Below are 15,698 nucleotides of genomic sequence, written 5' to 3' on the forward strand. Positions count from 1 at the left end.
GTGGATACAGCTTCTCCATGGCACGGCTGACCTTCAGGGAAGCCTCCGGTGTATCCCATTCCCTAGTGAGAAGTTGTAGGAACGACTCGTGAATGGGAAAAGCCCGAGCCCTCGGTCGAAGGGCCGCCAGAACCGGATCACCCTTCTTTGAAGATGTTACGACAGCGGGAGCCACTGGAGCGGGCGGGTCCGGGGGCGGATCCAGGTCAGATTCCTGTATGATCTGTGGAATGAGATCGTCTAGCTCTTCCCTCTGAAAGAGGCGTAGGGTACGCGGGTCATCCCCCTCAGTCGTTCCGTCCCCTTGCCCCAAATCAGGAATCACAGGGCCGCGTGCAGCTGGGACCGCAGCCTCCCCCGCAGCAGCGGGGGCCAGACGGACCCGGGGGGGAGACCAGAGGAGCCCCCGCCACCACCGGGTCAGGGGGATTCGGTGTTGGAGGTGCAATCCTGGGCATCTTCGCCGGGGGAGGCCCCGCTGGAGTTTCCAATCCTTGTAGGTAGGCAGTGTGCATAAGCAAAATAAACTCTGGGGAAAACCCCGACCTGCCCGGGGGGGGGGGCCCCAGAGGAAGGAGGTTCTGATGTTCCCTGGGCCTGAGAGCCTTGCTGTGGCAACAAAATCGGGGGAAAAATGTCTGCAAGATCATTGTCCCCCTGCGTTTCCTCAGCGCGCTGAGAATTTAAAATGGCCGCCGTTCCCGCCATAACTGGTGGAGTGGCCGGCCCCCGCCGCCCGAGCAACGCCAAAAAAAAAAAAGAAAATTCGCGGAGGGACTGGCACCGTGCCGGGAAGGCACCGTGCGCAGATGCCCTCACGGGAAATCCGGGACCCCGGCTCGCCACAGGCCGAACAGTGCGACGGCCGCGGCATCGGGTCTCCCGGCAAAAATAAAAATTAAGAGCCTCGGGGGGGGCCAAGAGCACGGGGAACAGTCGTGGGGGGGCCCGGTCGGCCTGTGCTGCCCGCTGTCCCAGAGCGCGAGTAGGTGCCGCGGGGGGGGGCCTGCTCGGCCGCACTGCCCGCTCGATTAGTCCCTCCCTGCCAGTTCCAGCAGCCCACGCGGTTCGCAACTGCCCGGGGAAGAGGGAACACCGCGGAGAGGCCGGCCCCACCGGCTTCCGCGAGGCACCACACCGAGGAGGCTGAAAAGGAAACTTTACAAAATACCCAAAACAAAACTTACCCCCCGGACCAAGAACCAAGCACGCGGGAGACAGCACAGAAGCAGAAGAGAGTCAAAGCCACGCCTCCCCAAAAATTGACAGCTTACTTTTTTTTTTTTGTTTAAAACTTGATCCAAATTGCTAGAAATCAGACAGAAATCAGAAGAAAAGAAGGCAGAAGAAAAGAATCCCTGCCAGATTGGGGAAACTCCGATTCCCCTACTCGCATCTGCTGGAGTCAGAAGATACTGAACTCCTGCAGAGGGGGTAGAGGTAATAGGGTAACGCCCCCTCAAAGCTTGTGCTGACTCCATCTGCTGGACTGGGGACATAACCCACGGTCTGGACTGATCCAGGTACGTACAGGGAACTTATGATTAATGTAAATCGGAAGCAGCCATGCTGGGAATGCAGTGCCAGCATGGCTTGCAGGTTGAACAGTCATAGCAGGAAGAGGAGGTAACCAGTTCCTTAAGGACTACGCAACTTCACTTTTTTTTTTCCTACTATCCACCTTAGTCCAGCTTAAAGGAACCCATACAGCTAGGAAACAAGACAGCAGATATATATTCCCAACAGCCCATTCAAAACAAAACTAAATTCCAGAGTTGAACCTGCTGCTCTAGAACAATCTTCTTCTCCATCTCAGCGTTCTGCACCATGTTTCTCATGTAGTCCAGCTGTTTCTCTAGCAGGATGCAGCGGGCTTTGGTCGCAGCTAGCTGAGTAGTTATGTCTGTGGGGAAGAACAGAAGAGGGTCCATCAGGCCAGACCACTGACGCTGAAGTACAAGTGCAGTGAGAGGTCCAAATGTAGTGCACCAAAATAAGAGATCATCTCTACGATTCCCTTCCCAGACCTCAGCACATCTGACCAGGCATGAAAGGCAGAATAGAAATCTTACATTTTGGAGCATACTGTATCCTTGCCTTCATCCACTAACTGCTCCCTTACCAAACTTGACCCTTTTAATCCACACACTGATGTCCTCTCGCCTGTGGACTATGACCTCCTCCTCCCCTTGCCACTTCTCTCCCCACACACACTGCAATCGCCTTTTCTCAGTTTCTCTGCAAGCCTCTTTCCTCTGCCTCTCTCTTGCTAAAGCCCCTACCAGGAGTAAGAAGCTAGATACAAGCAGCCTTTGGGACTCCCTTTCCTGGGGCTTGTGAACACTGTACCAGGAACACTCCCACCTCAAACAGCTGGAACCTAGAACCAGACAGATCTTCTGCTTAATGGACAACAGCAGACACATGGATGTTCACCCAGCTCCATTCATGTCATTTGTGGATAAACCAAGTATGTCACAGAGCCCCCAAAATACACCATTAGTGCATCATCTTACATGTCAGGTGCTCCAATCTGCTCAAATATAGAAAAAACTATAAACAGATGCTGGGGCTTTGCTAAAGACTGCATGATTTATTAAGATGAATAATCCAAAACTCATAACAGAGAATCAGAGGAGCAATTGAAGAGGCTGACAGTGGAGAACCATTTTTTGAGGGGAACTGGTGGGAAAACATCCAGATGAACAACATTAGCCAGTTAAGGTAGAAGGCAGAGTCATTTTATTTATTTATTCTTTTTCTATGCCGACATTCATGACCTGTCATATCATATCGGTTTACATCGAACACAGGAGAAGTACATTGAACAGGAGATGAAACTTGGTTGGTAATAGGGTATTAACGTTTTTTCAAAACCATTTAGAGTATTAAGAACTGAGAGCTGGAGTGGGGTAGGGCTGCTTGGGACTGAGGGGAGAAAGCAGTATAAAATATAGCAATATAATACAATATGGAACGATGTAACCATAGTAGCAGTAAACAATATAAGGGGGGGGGGCCGGGAATCAAGGCTGATCAGTAACGTCGGTCGGGACGGTTCTACAATCTAGAGTTCCATAGTGATATTAGGGAAACGCTTGCTTAAAAAGTCAAGTCTTAAGTTTTTTCTTGAAAGTCAGTGGGCATTGCTCTTGGTAGTGCATTCCATTGTGAAGGACCATGGTGGAGAAAGCACGTTTCCTTATGGAAGAGTGATGAGAGGCCTTGGTGGGTGGCGCGTGAAGGGTATCTTTATACGCTGCTTGGATGGGTCTTGCGGAGGTGTGAAGATGAAGCAGGATATCTAGTACCAGGGAGGACTGGTTATGGATGGACTTGTGTATAATGGTGAGGGCTTTGTGAAGGATTCTGAAATTAATGGGAAGCCAGTGCAGATTCCGTAGGATGGGAGTGATATGATCTCCTCTATTAGAGTTGGTTAGTATCTTTGCGGCAGCGTTCTGGAGCATCTGTAATGGTCTAGTGGTGGTAGTGGGGAGGCCTAGTAGGAGGGAGTTGCAGTAATCGATCTTAGAAAATAAAGTAGCTTGGAGAACCGTGCGGAAGTAGTGTAATTGGAGGAGTGGTCTGAGCCTTTTCAGAACTTGTAACTTATAAAAGCATTCTTTAGTAGTGTTATTGATGAATTTTTTTAAATTTAAGCGGTTGTCCAGTATAACACCCAGGTCTCTCACTTGGGCTGTGGAGAAGGGGTTGTTGTCGTCCAGTGAGATGAAAAGGAGCTCGGTTTTGGCCGTGTTGAGGACTAGATTGAGGCCGGAGAGGAGGAGGTTGATGGAGTCCAGGCAACTGTTCCAGAAGGTGAGGGTTTTGGAGATGGATCCTGTGATCGGGATGAGGATTTGTACGTCGTCGGCGTAGATAAAATGGGTTAACTTTAAATTAGTGAGGAGTTGGCAGAGGGGTAGGAGATAAATGTTGAAGAGAGTAGGGGATAGTGATGATCCTTGAGGGACTCCAAGCGAAGAGCTGATGGGGTGAGATTCTTTGTTTCCTATTCTAACCTTGTAGTTTGTTACTTAGGAAGGACTTGAACCAACTAAGGGCTGTTCCTGAAATGCCGATGTCCGAGAGGCGATTGGATAAGGATTGAGTGGTTCACGGTATCAAACGCAGCGGAGATGTCAAGCAAAGCCAGTAGAAACTGTTGTCCTTTGTCTAATCCCATGAGGATGCAGTCCGTGAGAGAGATTAGGAGGGATTCGGTGTTTATTCGGTGAGAGAGATTAGGAGGGATTCATGCTGTTGACCCTAAGCAGGACATCATACCTTAACTCATAAGGTGCCCCAAGCCAACCTTGTGCCATGACCCCAGCTTACAACTTCTATGGAAAAGTGCTTGACCCCTGTACCTCAGTCATTTATACCTTGCACATATAGATATCTATTATATCCTACTCTCTCTCCTCCCCTATAGGATATATATATATTTAGATTCTTAAATCTTACTGCACCATCTTGGTAGACTTCCTCTAGGCTGCCTCTATGCTTTTGGACATGCGACTTCTTGCACTAGCCACTGTATTCAAGAGAGGTCTCATCAGTGATTTGTAGAGACTCATCACCACCTTTTATTCTACTGTTTACACCTCTCCCCCATACACCCTGGCATGAGCCTTCATTTGCAATTAACCAAGAATTTTTCCTCAGTTTTGTAAAGGCCTCCCAGCTCACTCAGCCGAGTCATTGCAGCGACAGCCCTCAGCACTAGGGTTCTTGCTGGAGTCCTGCAGTAATGGACTTGGGGAAGGGGAAACAGTATTGGCTCTGCAGCATTCCTAAGCTGCAGTTAATGTGTGCCAGGAAACTAACTCCGGCCGCTTCACGTGGTAGAGTGGGGTACTACCAACGATGCACCCAGCCAGCTCCATTGCTGCTTTTATTAAGGTCATTGGAACCACAGTAGAAGTCTGTGCACGCAGCAGTCAGGTAAAGAGAGCCTGGAATATCAACCCCGCTTGTCATACTGTTCTGCAACCTTGAGATTATCAGATATAAACAAACCAAGATCTCTCTCCTATTAGGTTCCTCACACCATCATGTACTGCTCTCTTGGGTTTCTGTATGCCAACTACACGACTACTTCTTGGCATTAAAGGAAAATTGGTTCTTACCTGCTAATTTTCGTTCCTGTAGTAACACTGATCAGTCCAGACTCCTGGGTTTATTCATCCCTGCCAGCATATGGAGACAGAGAAAGTTTCACAGACATTGCTTGATAAGTCCTGGTGCCACCTGCAGTTCCTCAGTATTGATATGTACCCTAAGCAAAAAGTTACGTGCAAAACTTTTTGCTTAGGTTGCTAGGTCCCACCAGGACCTAGCAACCATCCAGGAGGCAAGCTGTGCTGTAAAGCGCAGATCTGACCTAGCTATGTCTCTTTTTAAAGTCAAGAGTGCAGGCTTTGCACCTCCACCATCTGCTGAAGACAAAAATACTGAGGGGCTGCAGGTGGCACCTCTGCTGACGTGGCAGTATCAATATACCTCTGTCTATATCTGCTGGAGGGGAGGCAACACCCAGGTGTCTGGACTGCTCTAGCTACATACAGGATCTGTCTCTCTCTCCCTACACCCCCAAACTCCTAAAAGGACATTGTTACCATATTTGTGTCTCGTCACTTCTTGATTAATCACGTCCTGGTTCTTCTCACTCTCCAGAACATTCTTGCACTCTGCAGCATCCCTAGACAGGCAGGTGACGTTGTCCTCGGCCTGCAGCCTCTCCCGCTCCAGCCGCCTGATCTTCTCCTGGAGCATCTTCAGGGCCAGCATCAGAGCTGCTCGACAAACCAGAGGAGAACATTAAAATGAGCCTGATGGAGGGGCCTGTCCAAAGGATTGATTTTACAAAAAAAAAAAAAAGGGCAATTTTCACAATTTTTAGTGCAATGCAATGATACGGTAGTAGGAAGCAGGATAAATGTGATGACACTGCATGAATTCCCTGCAGAAATTCTCACGAAGTAGCCAGCTCCCACCATCTCAATCCCACATTTGAAAACAAGAAAAAAAAAAGGACAAGATTTTTTGCCCCCTCTCTTTTTTATTCCTTCAAGTCACCCAGCCTAGTCACTGCCTGAGGGAGGGGGGCCATACAGCTTCTAACCACCTCTCATCTCTCCCTACACCCCTACTCATGCACTCTGCTCATCTATGTCCCTCTCCTCTACCACCAATTCCTGACTCCGTGCTTTCCAGCTGGCTGCACCGTATGCTTGGAACTACGGATGTGATTCCTTTCTCTGACAATTGAAAAATTTAAAGATGGCGCCGGTCGTCCATTATTCCTACCTTGTGACAGAGGCCGGCCAATGGCACGGATACCTGTCACATGGTAAGGGCAAAGGGCCATTGGCACCATTTTTATTAGTGGCAGCCGACAGCCCAAGAGTGGGAGATCGCTCCCGGGACCCCCATTGCACCACCAGGTAATTTTCAAATTTTTTTGGGGGGGGAGGGGGGGGGAGAAGCTAAGGGAGCTGTTTTAAAGGGTCAGGGTGGGTTTTTTGTTTATCGGCTCGAGCGCAGTCGATAAAAAAAAAAAACTTCACGATGTGAATCGGAACCGATTCTGGTTCCAATTCATATCTCTACTTTGAACAGACTTCCTGAGCTGGTGAATCATCCTCTTCCTGTTCCCTTAAGATCCAGTCTTAAAAAAACTCACCTTTTTAAGTTTGCTTTTACATTTTAACCTGATTATCCCACTTACATCTTTATTCATTTTAACTATTCTCTTAATAAATGGAATTCTAAAAAGTCTCTTCTCCCTGTATATCTGTCTCGATCTGCTGAGCAGGGACTGTCTGTGTTTTTATACAGTACTGCGTACATCAAGTGATTAGCAGTAGTAGCAGTAGTAACCCTGAAGTCATGGGCTCTAAATCTGGACAGCAGGTGTCACTGTTGCACAATGACTCTGGCTTCCTCTCCTCAAGGGCTGTGAATACTGCCTCTGCAACACCCCCCCATCCCCGGCCGACCTGAGAATTTAAGCCCACTTCTGCCATTAAGCCACAAATGCAGTTTATCAAATCAGAACCTCCTACAATAAAGTGCTGTTTGTCTTGCAGTCAAAGGTTAAAAAGAAACCCATTCTTCCAGGTGAATTCATTAGAGTGGAAATAAACCTTTGCCTACCACATTACTGTGCAAGATGTCAAATTTACAGAGTTACAATCAAAGCTCTGACTACGTAAGATGGAAACTTATGACCTGCTAAATTTGCAATTCTTTAAAAAACAGCAGTTTCTGTGGCTATTCTGGGAACAGCATCATGATTGACCCCTCGCTTGTAATCGGCTTGGTTTTGTACAAATGCTGTTGGAACGCACTGCCTGGCCATTGCCAAATCACACAGCAACAGGCGTGCACAATGTTTGTGACAAGCCAAGATGGCTACTCCCGCAGGCACGGAGTTTGCAGGGGAGCTGTTTAAATAAGGAAAGTAATACAAACAGAATACAGCTTGGCAGGCTGGCCTGGTTCTGGCTCCCAACCCAACAGTCATACAGGATGGGAGCTCTGTAGCCAAAAATATATTAGCGCATTATCCATGGTGTGAACTTGTAAACACAGAGGAAAACCTACATCACCTTGGCTATTTGGTGCAGAAGGCAGGTCGGTAGTGGCATCTGTTTGTCTTGTTAAACCACTCAGCTCTGGCTTCTGAGAACACTGCTTGTAAGTGGCGAAGTTGTCGAGAGAAATTCTGTTTGGAGGCAGATGAAAGCTTCCCACGTAACTGTTCAACTCAGAATCCATGACCTGGGAAAAAAAAAGAAAAAAAAACAAACCATACAAAGAGGGTAATGCTTACAACAACGGTGACTGGCTCTAAGCGCACATCACCACCACCCTGTAGCCTTTAACAAGGGTGATTCCAGCCTTGAACACAGAATGCTGCTGTGATGGAACCGGATGTGACCCAGAAAAGGCAACGAGGTGGAAGTAGCATTAGGACTGGCCCAGCACCGCTGCAGTCCGAGTTACAGCAGCAGATCACATTCTCAGGAGGGACTCAAGAGTGCCTCTTAATGGAGAGATTACTTATGGACTCAGGACCGATCAGTGTACTCCTTATAGCAGATGGGAGACGGAGTGAGATTTCAAAGCTGACGTCAGCCTACATATACCCGTGCAGGAAGCTCAGCTCCTCAGTATTCTCCTCGACAAGCAATTGTGGATATATGTGTGCTTTAATAACTTGATTAACTAGGACTGGTTCAACTGATTTCCAAATTGGAGACCGCCAATGCACTTAACTGGAAAACGACGACACCCGGCAACTATGGGTGTCTTGAACTAGGGGTAATACCTGGCTTACCGCGCTTGTCTTGTTCTCGGGGTTTGTCACCCGAGGTTCCCGGATTCCGGGGCAGCCGTGGGTGGGATGCTGAGTCCATCTGTCTACACCAAGGAAAACGAAATTATCAGATAAGTAATTTCTCCATTTCCTAGCATGTAGCCAGATGGACTCAGGACCAATGGGATGTACAAAAGCTACTCTTGAACAGGGCGGGAGGCTGCCCTTGGCCCACTTAGTACTGCCCTTGCGAAGGTCATGTCCTCCCAGACCTGGACATCCAGGCGGCAGAACCTGGAGAAGGTGTGTATGGAGGACCATGTTGCCGCCTGACAGATCTTGGTAGGGGCAACAGCATCTTGGTTTCCGCCCAGGACACTGCCTGGGCCCTTGTTGAATGGGCCTTGACTTGCAGAGGTGGGGGCTTCCCTGCTTCTACATAGGCCGCCTTGATTATTTCTTTGATCAAGCCGGCTATGGTTGCCCGCGAGGCTGCTTCTCCCTGTTTCTTCCTGCTGTGAAGGACGCATAGGTGGTCCATCTTTCGCACAGATTCCGATCTTTCCAGGTTTCGGACTAGGAGTCTGCCGACATTTAGATGGCGAAAAGGTATGAGTCTTCCGAGTCCTTATGTTCGTCTGGAGATGGCAGCGAGATGGTTTGGGTTAGATGAAATTGAGAACCCACCTTTGGTAGAAAGGAGGGGACAGTGCATAGCTGTATGGTTCCGGTGTGAACCTGAGGTATGGTTCCCAAAAGGATAGTGCTTGAAGCTCAGAGATATGACGGGCTAAACATATTGCCACTAGGAATGCAGTCTTCAAGACTAGGAACCTTGGTGACAGGCCGCGTGTTGGTCTGAAGGAAGTTCCCGCTAGGAAGTCTAGTACTAGATTGAGATTCCATAGGGGCAACGACCACTTTAATGGTGGTCGGATTTGTTTGATCCCTCTCAAGAAGCGGGAGACATCTGGATGGGTTGATAAACTGATGCCGTCCACTTTGGCTCTGAAGCAGGCAAGCGTGGCCACCTGAAACTTGAGGGAGTTGAGGGTCAACCCCTTCCTTCAAGCATTCCTGCAGAAATTCCAGGATGATGGGAATTTTTACTGTCCACGGAAGGATCTCGCGGTCCTCACACCAGGCTTCGAATACTCTCCATATTTGTATGTAAGCTAGGGATGTAGAGAACCTGCGTGCTCAGAGCAAGGTGTCAATCACTGCCTTAGAGTATACGCTCTTCTTCAGGCGAGTCTTCTCAAGGGCCAGACCGTAAGAGAGAATATAGTCGGGTCTTCATGGAGGATCAGTCCTTGCGTGGAGGTAGGCACAGAGGGTTCCCCGCAAGAAGTCTTCACATGTCTGCATACCATGGCCTTCTTGGGCAGTCCGGGGCCACTAGAAGTACTAGTTCCCTGTGGTGTTCTATTTTGCGGATGATCCTGCCCAGTAGTGGCCATGGGGGAAAAGGCGTACAGCAGGTCTTCCTATGGCCAGGTCTGGATGAGGGCATCTATTCCCCGGGATTGCGGTTCTCTTCTGCGGCTGAAGAATTGGGAACTTGGGCATTGTACCGGGTTGCCAATAGATCCATGGCTGGGGTTCCCCAGCAGTTTACTATCAACTGGAAGGTTGTGGTCGACAGTGTCCATTCCCCTGTGTCTAGGCTCTCTGCTGAAGTAGTCTGCAAAGACATTGTCTTTTCCCACAATGTGGGAGGCTGAGATCCCTTGCAGGTTTGTTTCTGCCCATGCCATGAGGGGGTCTATCTCCAGGGACACCTGTTGGCTCCTGGTTCCTTCCTGGCGGTTGATATAGGCAACTGTTGTGGTGTTGTCCAACATGACTGACCGACTCGCCCCAGAGTCTGTGGCCGAATCGTAGACAGGTAAGTCTGACTGCTCGGGCTTCCAGCCGGTTTATGTTCCATCCCTGGGTCGTCACTTCCTGACAGTGGACTCCCCACCCTCGCAGGCTCACATCATTGGTAAGCAAGATCCAATTCGGTGGGGATAGTCTTACTCCCTTACTCAGATGGTCTTCCTGTAGCCACCATTGGAGCTAGGTCTGAACCTCTGCTGGTAGCTGGAGGTGAATGGAGTAGTTATGGGACATTGGGTTCCATCGTGACAGTAGGGAACATTGTAGTGGGCGCATGTGGGCCCTTGCCCATGGAACAACTTCCAGAGTTGATGTAATGAGACAGAGGTCTTGGAAGTAGTCCCATACCTTGGGGCAAGCATAGTTCAACAGTTTTCGCAGCTGACCCATCAGTTTCCTTCTCCTTGTAGAGGGAAGGGCAACCTTGTCTTGTTTGGTGTCAAACCGGACTTCCAGATACACTAGCGATTGGGAGGGCTGCAGGCAGCTTTTGACGACGTTGATGACCCAGCCGTGATTCTGCAGCAGATTCTTGATTCTGGTGGTCGCCTGGTGATTTTCTTCTGGAGATTTTGCCCTGATCAGCCAATGGTCCAGGTAAGAATGTACAAGGATTCTTCTTTCCTCAGTGTTGCCGCCACTACCACCATGATTTTGGTGAAGGTCTGAGGGGCAGTAGCTAGTCCGAATGGCAGCACCTGGAACTGATAATGATGGTCCAGTATCACAAAGCATAGGAAACTCTGATGGTTGAGATGGACCAGGATGTGGAGATATGCTTCGGATAGATCCAGTGAAGTCAGGAATTCTCCCGGCTGTACTGCCCTTATGACTGAGCGTAGGGTTTCCATGTGGAAGTGTGGTACCCTCAGGTAACGATTGATGGTCTTGAGGTCTGGGATGGGCCAGAACTTTCCTTCCCTCTTGGGAACAATAAAAATAGATGGAATAGTGACCAGTATTTTGTTTGTGTGTGGGCACCGGTGTTATCCCCTTTAGGTTGAATAGTTTTGTCAGTGTGGTTTCCACTGCCATCCTCTTGAAGAGGGAGTGGCACGGTGATCTCACAAATTTGTCTGGAGGGATGCTGTGGAAGTCCAGATAGTATCCCTCTCGAATGACAGTTAGGACCTACTTGTCAGACGATATCTCGACCCATCTTTGGTAGAAGAGGGTAAGTCTGTCCCCTATGACTTCCTGTGGATGGGTCTGCTGATTCTCATTGTGGGGTGCGGCCGGAGCCTGTACCTGAGCCTGCTCCCCTCTTGTTGTGTGTGTTCCGAAAGGACTGGGCCCTGCCTGCAGGGCGAGGTGCTTGGTAGAATGTGTTCTTGTACGGTCTAAAGCACTGGGCTCCTCTGCCCTTGGTTCTTCAATTTGCATTCTCGTGAGGTTCGCTTTGGAGGTAGAGTCGGCTGACCAATTTCAGAGCCATAGTTATTTTCTGGCTACCACAATGGAGGAGACCCCCCTGGCTGAGGTAGCATCCGTGAGGAAGGATATCGCCGGTTCCAGTGTTTCACCGGACATGGTTACGTCTCTGGAAAGGAGCAAGCAGGCACGTGTAATTACGGCACAGGAGGAGCGATCTGTAGGGTCATTGCTGCTACATCAAAGAACTGTTTAAGGATGGCTTCCTGACGTCTGTCCTGGGCATCCTTGAGTGCTGCTCCTCCTTCGACCGGGATGATCGTGTGCTTTGAGATAGCGCAGACCATGGCGTCTACTTTTGGGAACTGTAGGAGTTCCTTGGCCCTATGGCTTCTAAGGCCCATCCTCTTTTGAAGCTGGCCTCCAGGCGTTCCATTCCAGGTCAATCAGTTTGTTGTACGGCCTGCAACATTGGGAAATAGCATGAGGCCTGACAGAGGGACATCAGAATGGGGTTCATCTTTGGCTCTGCTGTGGTACCCAACCCTGGAATGGCCAGCGACTTCAGGGTCAGAAACATGAGAGCTGGTAACTCATCTTTGGAAAAGAATCGCAGCATGGTACAGTATGGTTCCATCCCGGGGGGGGGGGGGGGGGGGGGAGAATTCCCCCTTCCTCCAGGGAGTAAGTCTCATCCACAGAGGTGTATGTATCCCCTGTAGGGAGGCTCTTGCTTAGATGGGGCACGTCTCGAGAGGTCCGAGAGGTGCTTGGAAGGTCTTGTGCTTCTGGTGGAGACTGGAACTGTGTCGCAGGCGGTACCAATTGCGCCTGGACAAAGGTTTGCAGCCCTCTGAAGAATTCCACCCAGGAAAAGGTCTCTGGGTCCATATTGAATCCAGGCAGCGTTATGGTAGAGGCCCCCCGAGGTGCCTTCCTATGTAGGCACAGAGTCGGAGACACAGAGGTCCAGGGTACTATCATTAGTGAATCCGGATCCCTCTATTGGCTGGGGGGGAGTCTTGCTTAAGTTCCCCCGAGCCTTTTCGCACTGCTGGCATAGGGCTGAGGCCACTTCAGGTTGCGCAGCTCTCAGGTGGCAGGCTGGGCAGAGGGCTTGTCCCTTGGCTTTCTTGGCCGATGGTGCCATGTTTGTGCACGTGGAGTGACTCAAAACTAGTCTGTGCACGTTGGTATGCATGCCGGGAGGCTTATTGTGCATTCTGGGTGCAACGATGTGTGTGCGGGATGCGCAGGATGTGCGCCTGGCTGAGATGTGTGCTCCGCTGTGCGTACGGTGCTATTAGTGCACTCGGGACATTTGTGCGGGCCACTGTGCGCCCGGCACAGTTATGCATGTCACTGTGTGCATGGTTCAGTTGAGCGAGCAATACGGCAATCAAGGGGGGGAAATGGCACCGGCGACCACATGGGCAAGATGGCGACCCCCCCCCCCGGAGGGTCTCCACATGTGTGGACCCTCGCACCGGATCAGGGTCTAGCCCAGATGGGGCTGCTCAACCCGATTTTACAGACGCCGGAAGGGACGATCTGTGCGGCTATTCGAGCCTCGGAGACCAGAGACTTAGAAGAGGTTTCTACCTTATCTTGTCTCGGCGTTTCCCGGTCTCTTGCCGGGCGGTCTCCGGCTGCGGGGGAGAGGGAATTACTTTCACCGCCATGCTCGATTCAACACCCGCTGCCTCTCAGCCGCCCTGGGGGCTAAGTCCACACCGGGAGCCGGCTACCGGACCGAGGCTTGCCTCTGAGGGATAAGAACATAAGAAAATGCCATACTGGGTCAGACCAAGGGTTCATCAAGCCCAGCATCCTGTTTCCAACAGTGGCCAATCCAGGCCATAAGAACCTGGCAAGTACCCAAAACTAAGTCTATTCCATGTTACCATTGCTAATGGCAGTGGCTATTCTCTAAGTGAACTTAATAGCAGGTAATGGACTTCTCCTCCAAGAACTTATCCAATCCTTTTTTAAACACAGCTATACTAACTGCACTAACCACATCCTCTGGCAACAAATTCCAGAGTTTAATTGTGCGTTGAGTAAAAAAGAACTTTCTCCGATTAGTTTAAATGTGCCCCATGCTAACTTCATGGAGTGCCCCCTAGTCTTTCTTCTATCCGAAAGAGTAAATAACCAATTCACATCTACCCGTTCTAGACCTCTCATGATTTTAAACACCTCTATCATATCCCCCCTCAGTCATCTCTTCTCCAAGCTGAAAAGTCCTAACCTCTTTAGTCTTTCCTCATAGGGGAACTGTTCCATTCCCTTTATCATTTTGGTAGCCCTTCTCCATCGCAATTATATCTTTATTGAGATGCGGCGACCAGAATTGACACAGTATTCAAGGTACGGTCTCACCATGAAGCAATACAGAGGCATTATGACATTTTCCTTTTTATTCACCATTCCCTTTCTAATAATTCCCAACATTCTGTTTGCTTTTTTGACTGCCGCAGCACACTGAACCGATTTCAATGTGTTATCCACTATGACACCTAGATCTCTTTCTTGGGTTGTAGCACCTAATATGGAACCCAACATTGTGTAATTATAGCATGGGTTATTTTTCCCTATATGCATCACCTTGCACTTATTCACATTAAATTTCATCTGCCATTTGGATGCCCAATTTTCCAGTCTCATAAGGTCTTCCTGCAATTTATCACAATCTGCTTGTGATTTAACTACTCTGAACAATTTTGTGTCTTCTGCAAATTTGATTATCTCACTCGTCGTATTTCTTTCCAGATCATTTATAAATATATTGAAAAGTAAGGGTCCCAATACAGATCCCTGAGGCACTCCACTGTCCACTCCCTTCCACTGAGAAAATTGTCCATTTAATCCTACTCCCTGTTTCCTGTCTTTTAGCCAGTTTGCAATCCATGAAAGGACATCGCCACCTATCCCATGACTTTTTACTTTTCCTAGAAGCCTCTCATGAGGAACTTTGTCAAACGCCTTCTGAAAATCCAAGTATACTATATCTACCGGTTCACCTTTATCCACATGTTTATTAACGCCTTCAAAAAAGTGAAGCAGATTTGTGAGGCAAGACTTGCCCTGGGTAAAGCCATGCTGACCTTGTTCCATTAAACCATGTCTTTCTATATGTTCTGTGATTTTGATGTTTAGAACACTTTCCACTATTTTTCCTGACACTGAAGTCAGGCTAACCGGTCTGTAGTTTCCCGGATCGCCCCTGGAGCCCTTTTTAAATATTGGGGTTACATTTGCTATCCTTCAGTCTTCAGGTACAATGGATGATTTTAATGATAAGTTACAAATTTTTACTAATAGGTCTGAAATTTCATTTTTTAGTTCCTTCAGAACTCTGGGGTGTATACCAACCGGTCCGGGTGATTTACTACTCTTCAGTTCGTCAATCAGGCCTACCACATCTTCTAGGTTCACCGTGATTTGATTCAGTCCATCTGAATCATTACCCATGAAAACCTTCTCTGGTACGGGTACCTCCCCAACATCCTCTTCAGTAAACACTGAAGCAAAGAAATCATTTAATCTTTCCGCGATGGCCTTATCTTCTCTAAGTGCCCCTTTAACCCCTCGATCATCTAACGGTCCAACTGACTCCCTCACAGGCTTTCTGCTTCGGATATATTTAAAAAAGTTTTTACTGTGAGTTTTTGCCTCTACGGCAAACTTCTTTTCAAATTCTCTCTTAGCCTGTCTTATCAATGTCTTACATTTAACTTGCCAATGTTTATGCTTTATCCTATTTTCTTCTGTTGTATTCTTCTTCCAATTTTTGAATGAAGATCTTTTGGCTAAAATAGCTTCTTTCACCTCCCCTTTTAACCATGCCGGTAATCGTTTTGCCTTCTTTCCACCTTTCTTAATGTGTGAAATACATCTGGACTGTGCTTCTAGAATGGTATTTTTTAACAATGACCACGCCTCTTGGACATTTTATACTTTTGTAGCTGCTTTCAGTTTTTTTCTAACAATTTTTCTCATTTTATCAAAGTTTCCCTTTTGAAAGTTTAGCACGAGAGCCTTGGATTTGAACACTGTTCCTCTTCCAGTCATTAAATCAAATTTGATCATATTATGATCACTATTGCCAAGCGGC

At 48.5% G+C, this 15,698-nt stretch overlaps 1 protein-coding gene across 3 annotated transcripts in view; it reads right to left on the reverse strand.

Moving 5' to 3' along the window:
* The window catches only part of CEP57L1 (centrosomal protein 57 like 1), a 146,873-nt gene that overhangs the window by 94,584 nt on the left and 36,591 nt on the right, over positions 1-15,698 (reverse strand). For all 3 annotated transcript variants that reach the window (XM_029595298.1, XM_029595300.1, XM_029595297.1), the window contains 3 exons: positions 7,620-7,791; positions 5,625-5,801; positions 1,782-1,903 (listed from right to left, as the gene is read on the reverse strand). In XM_029595298.1, the coding sequence (XP_029451158.1) occupies positions 1,782-1,903; positions 5,625-5,801; positions 7,620-7,788 (468 nt within the window). In that variant the 5' untranslated portion in view covers positions 7,789-7,791. The remainder of the gene's footprint in view (positions 1-1,781; positions 1,904-5,624; positions 5,802-7,619; positions 7,792-15,698) is intronic.

Source organism: Rhinatrema bivittatum, chromosome 3, assembly GCF_901001135.1.
Source record: "Rhinatrema bivittatum chromosome 3, aRhiBiv1.1, whole genome shotgun sequence".
Lineage (NCBI taxonomy): Eukaryota > Metazoa > Chordata > Amphibia > Gymnophiona > Rhinatrematidae > Rhinatrema > Rhinatrema bivittatum.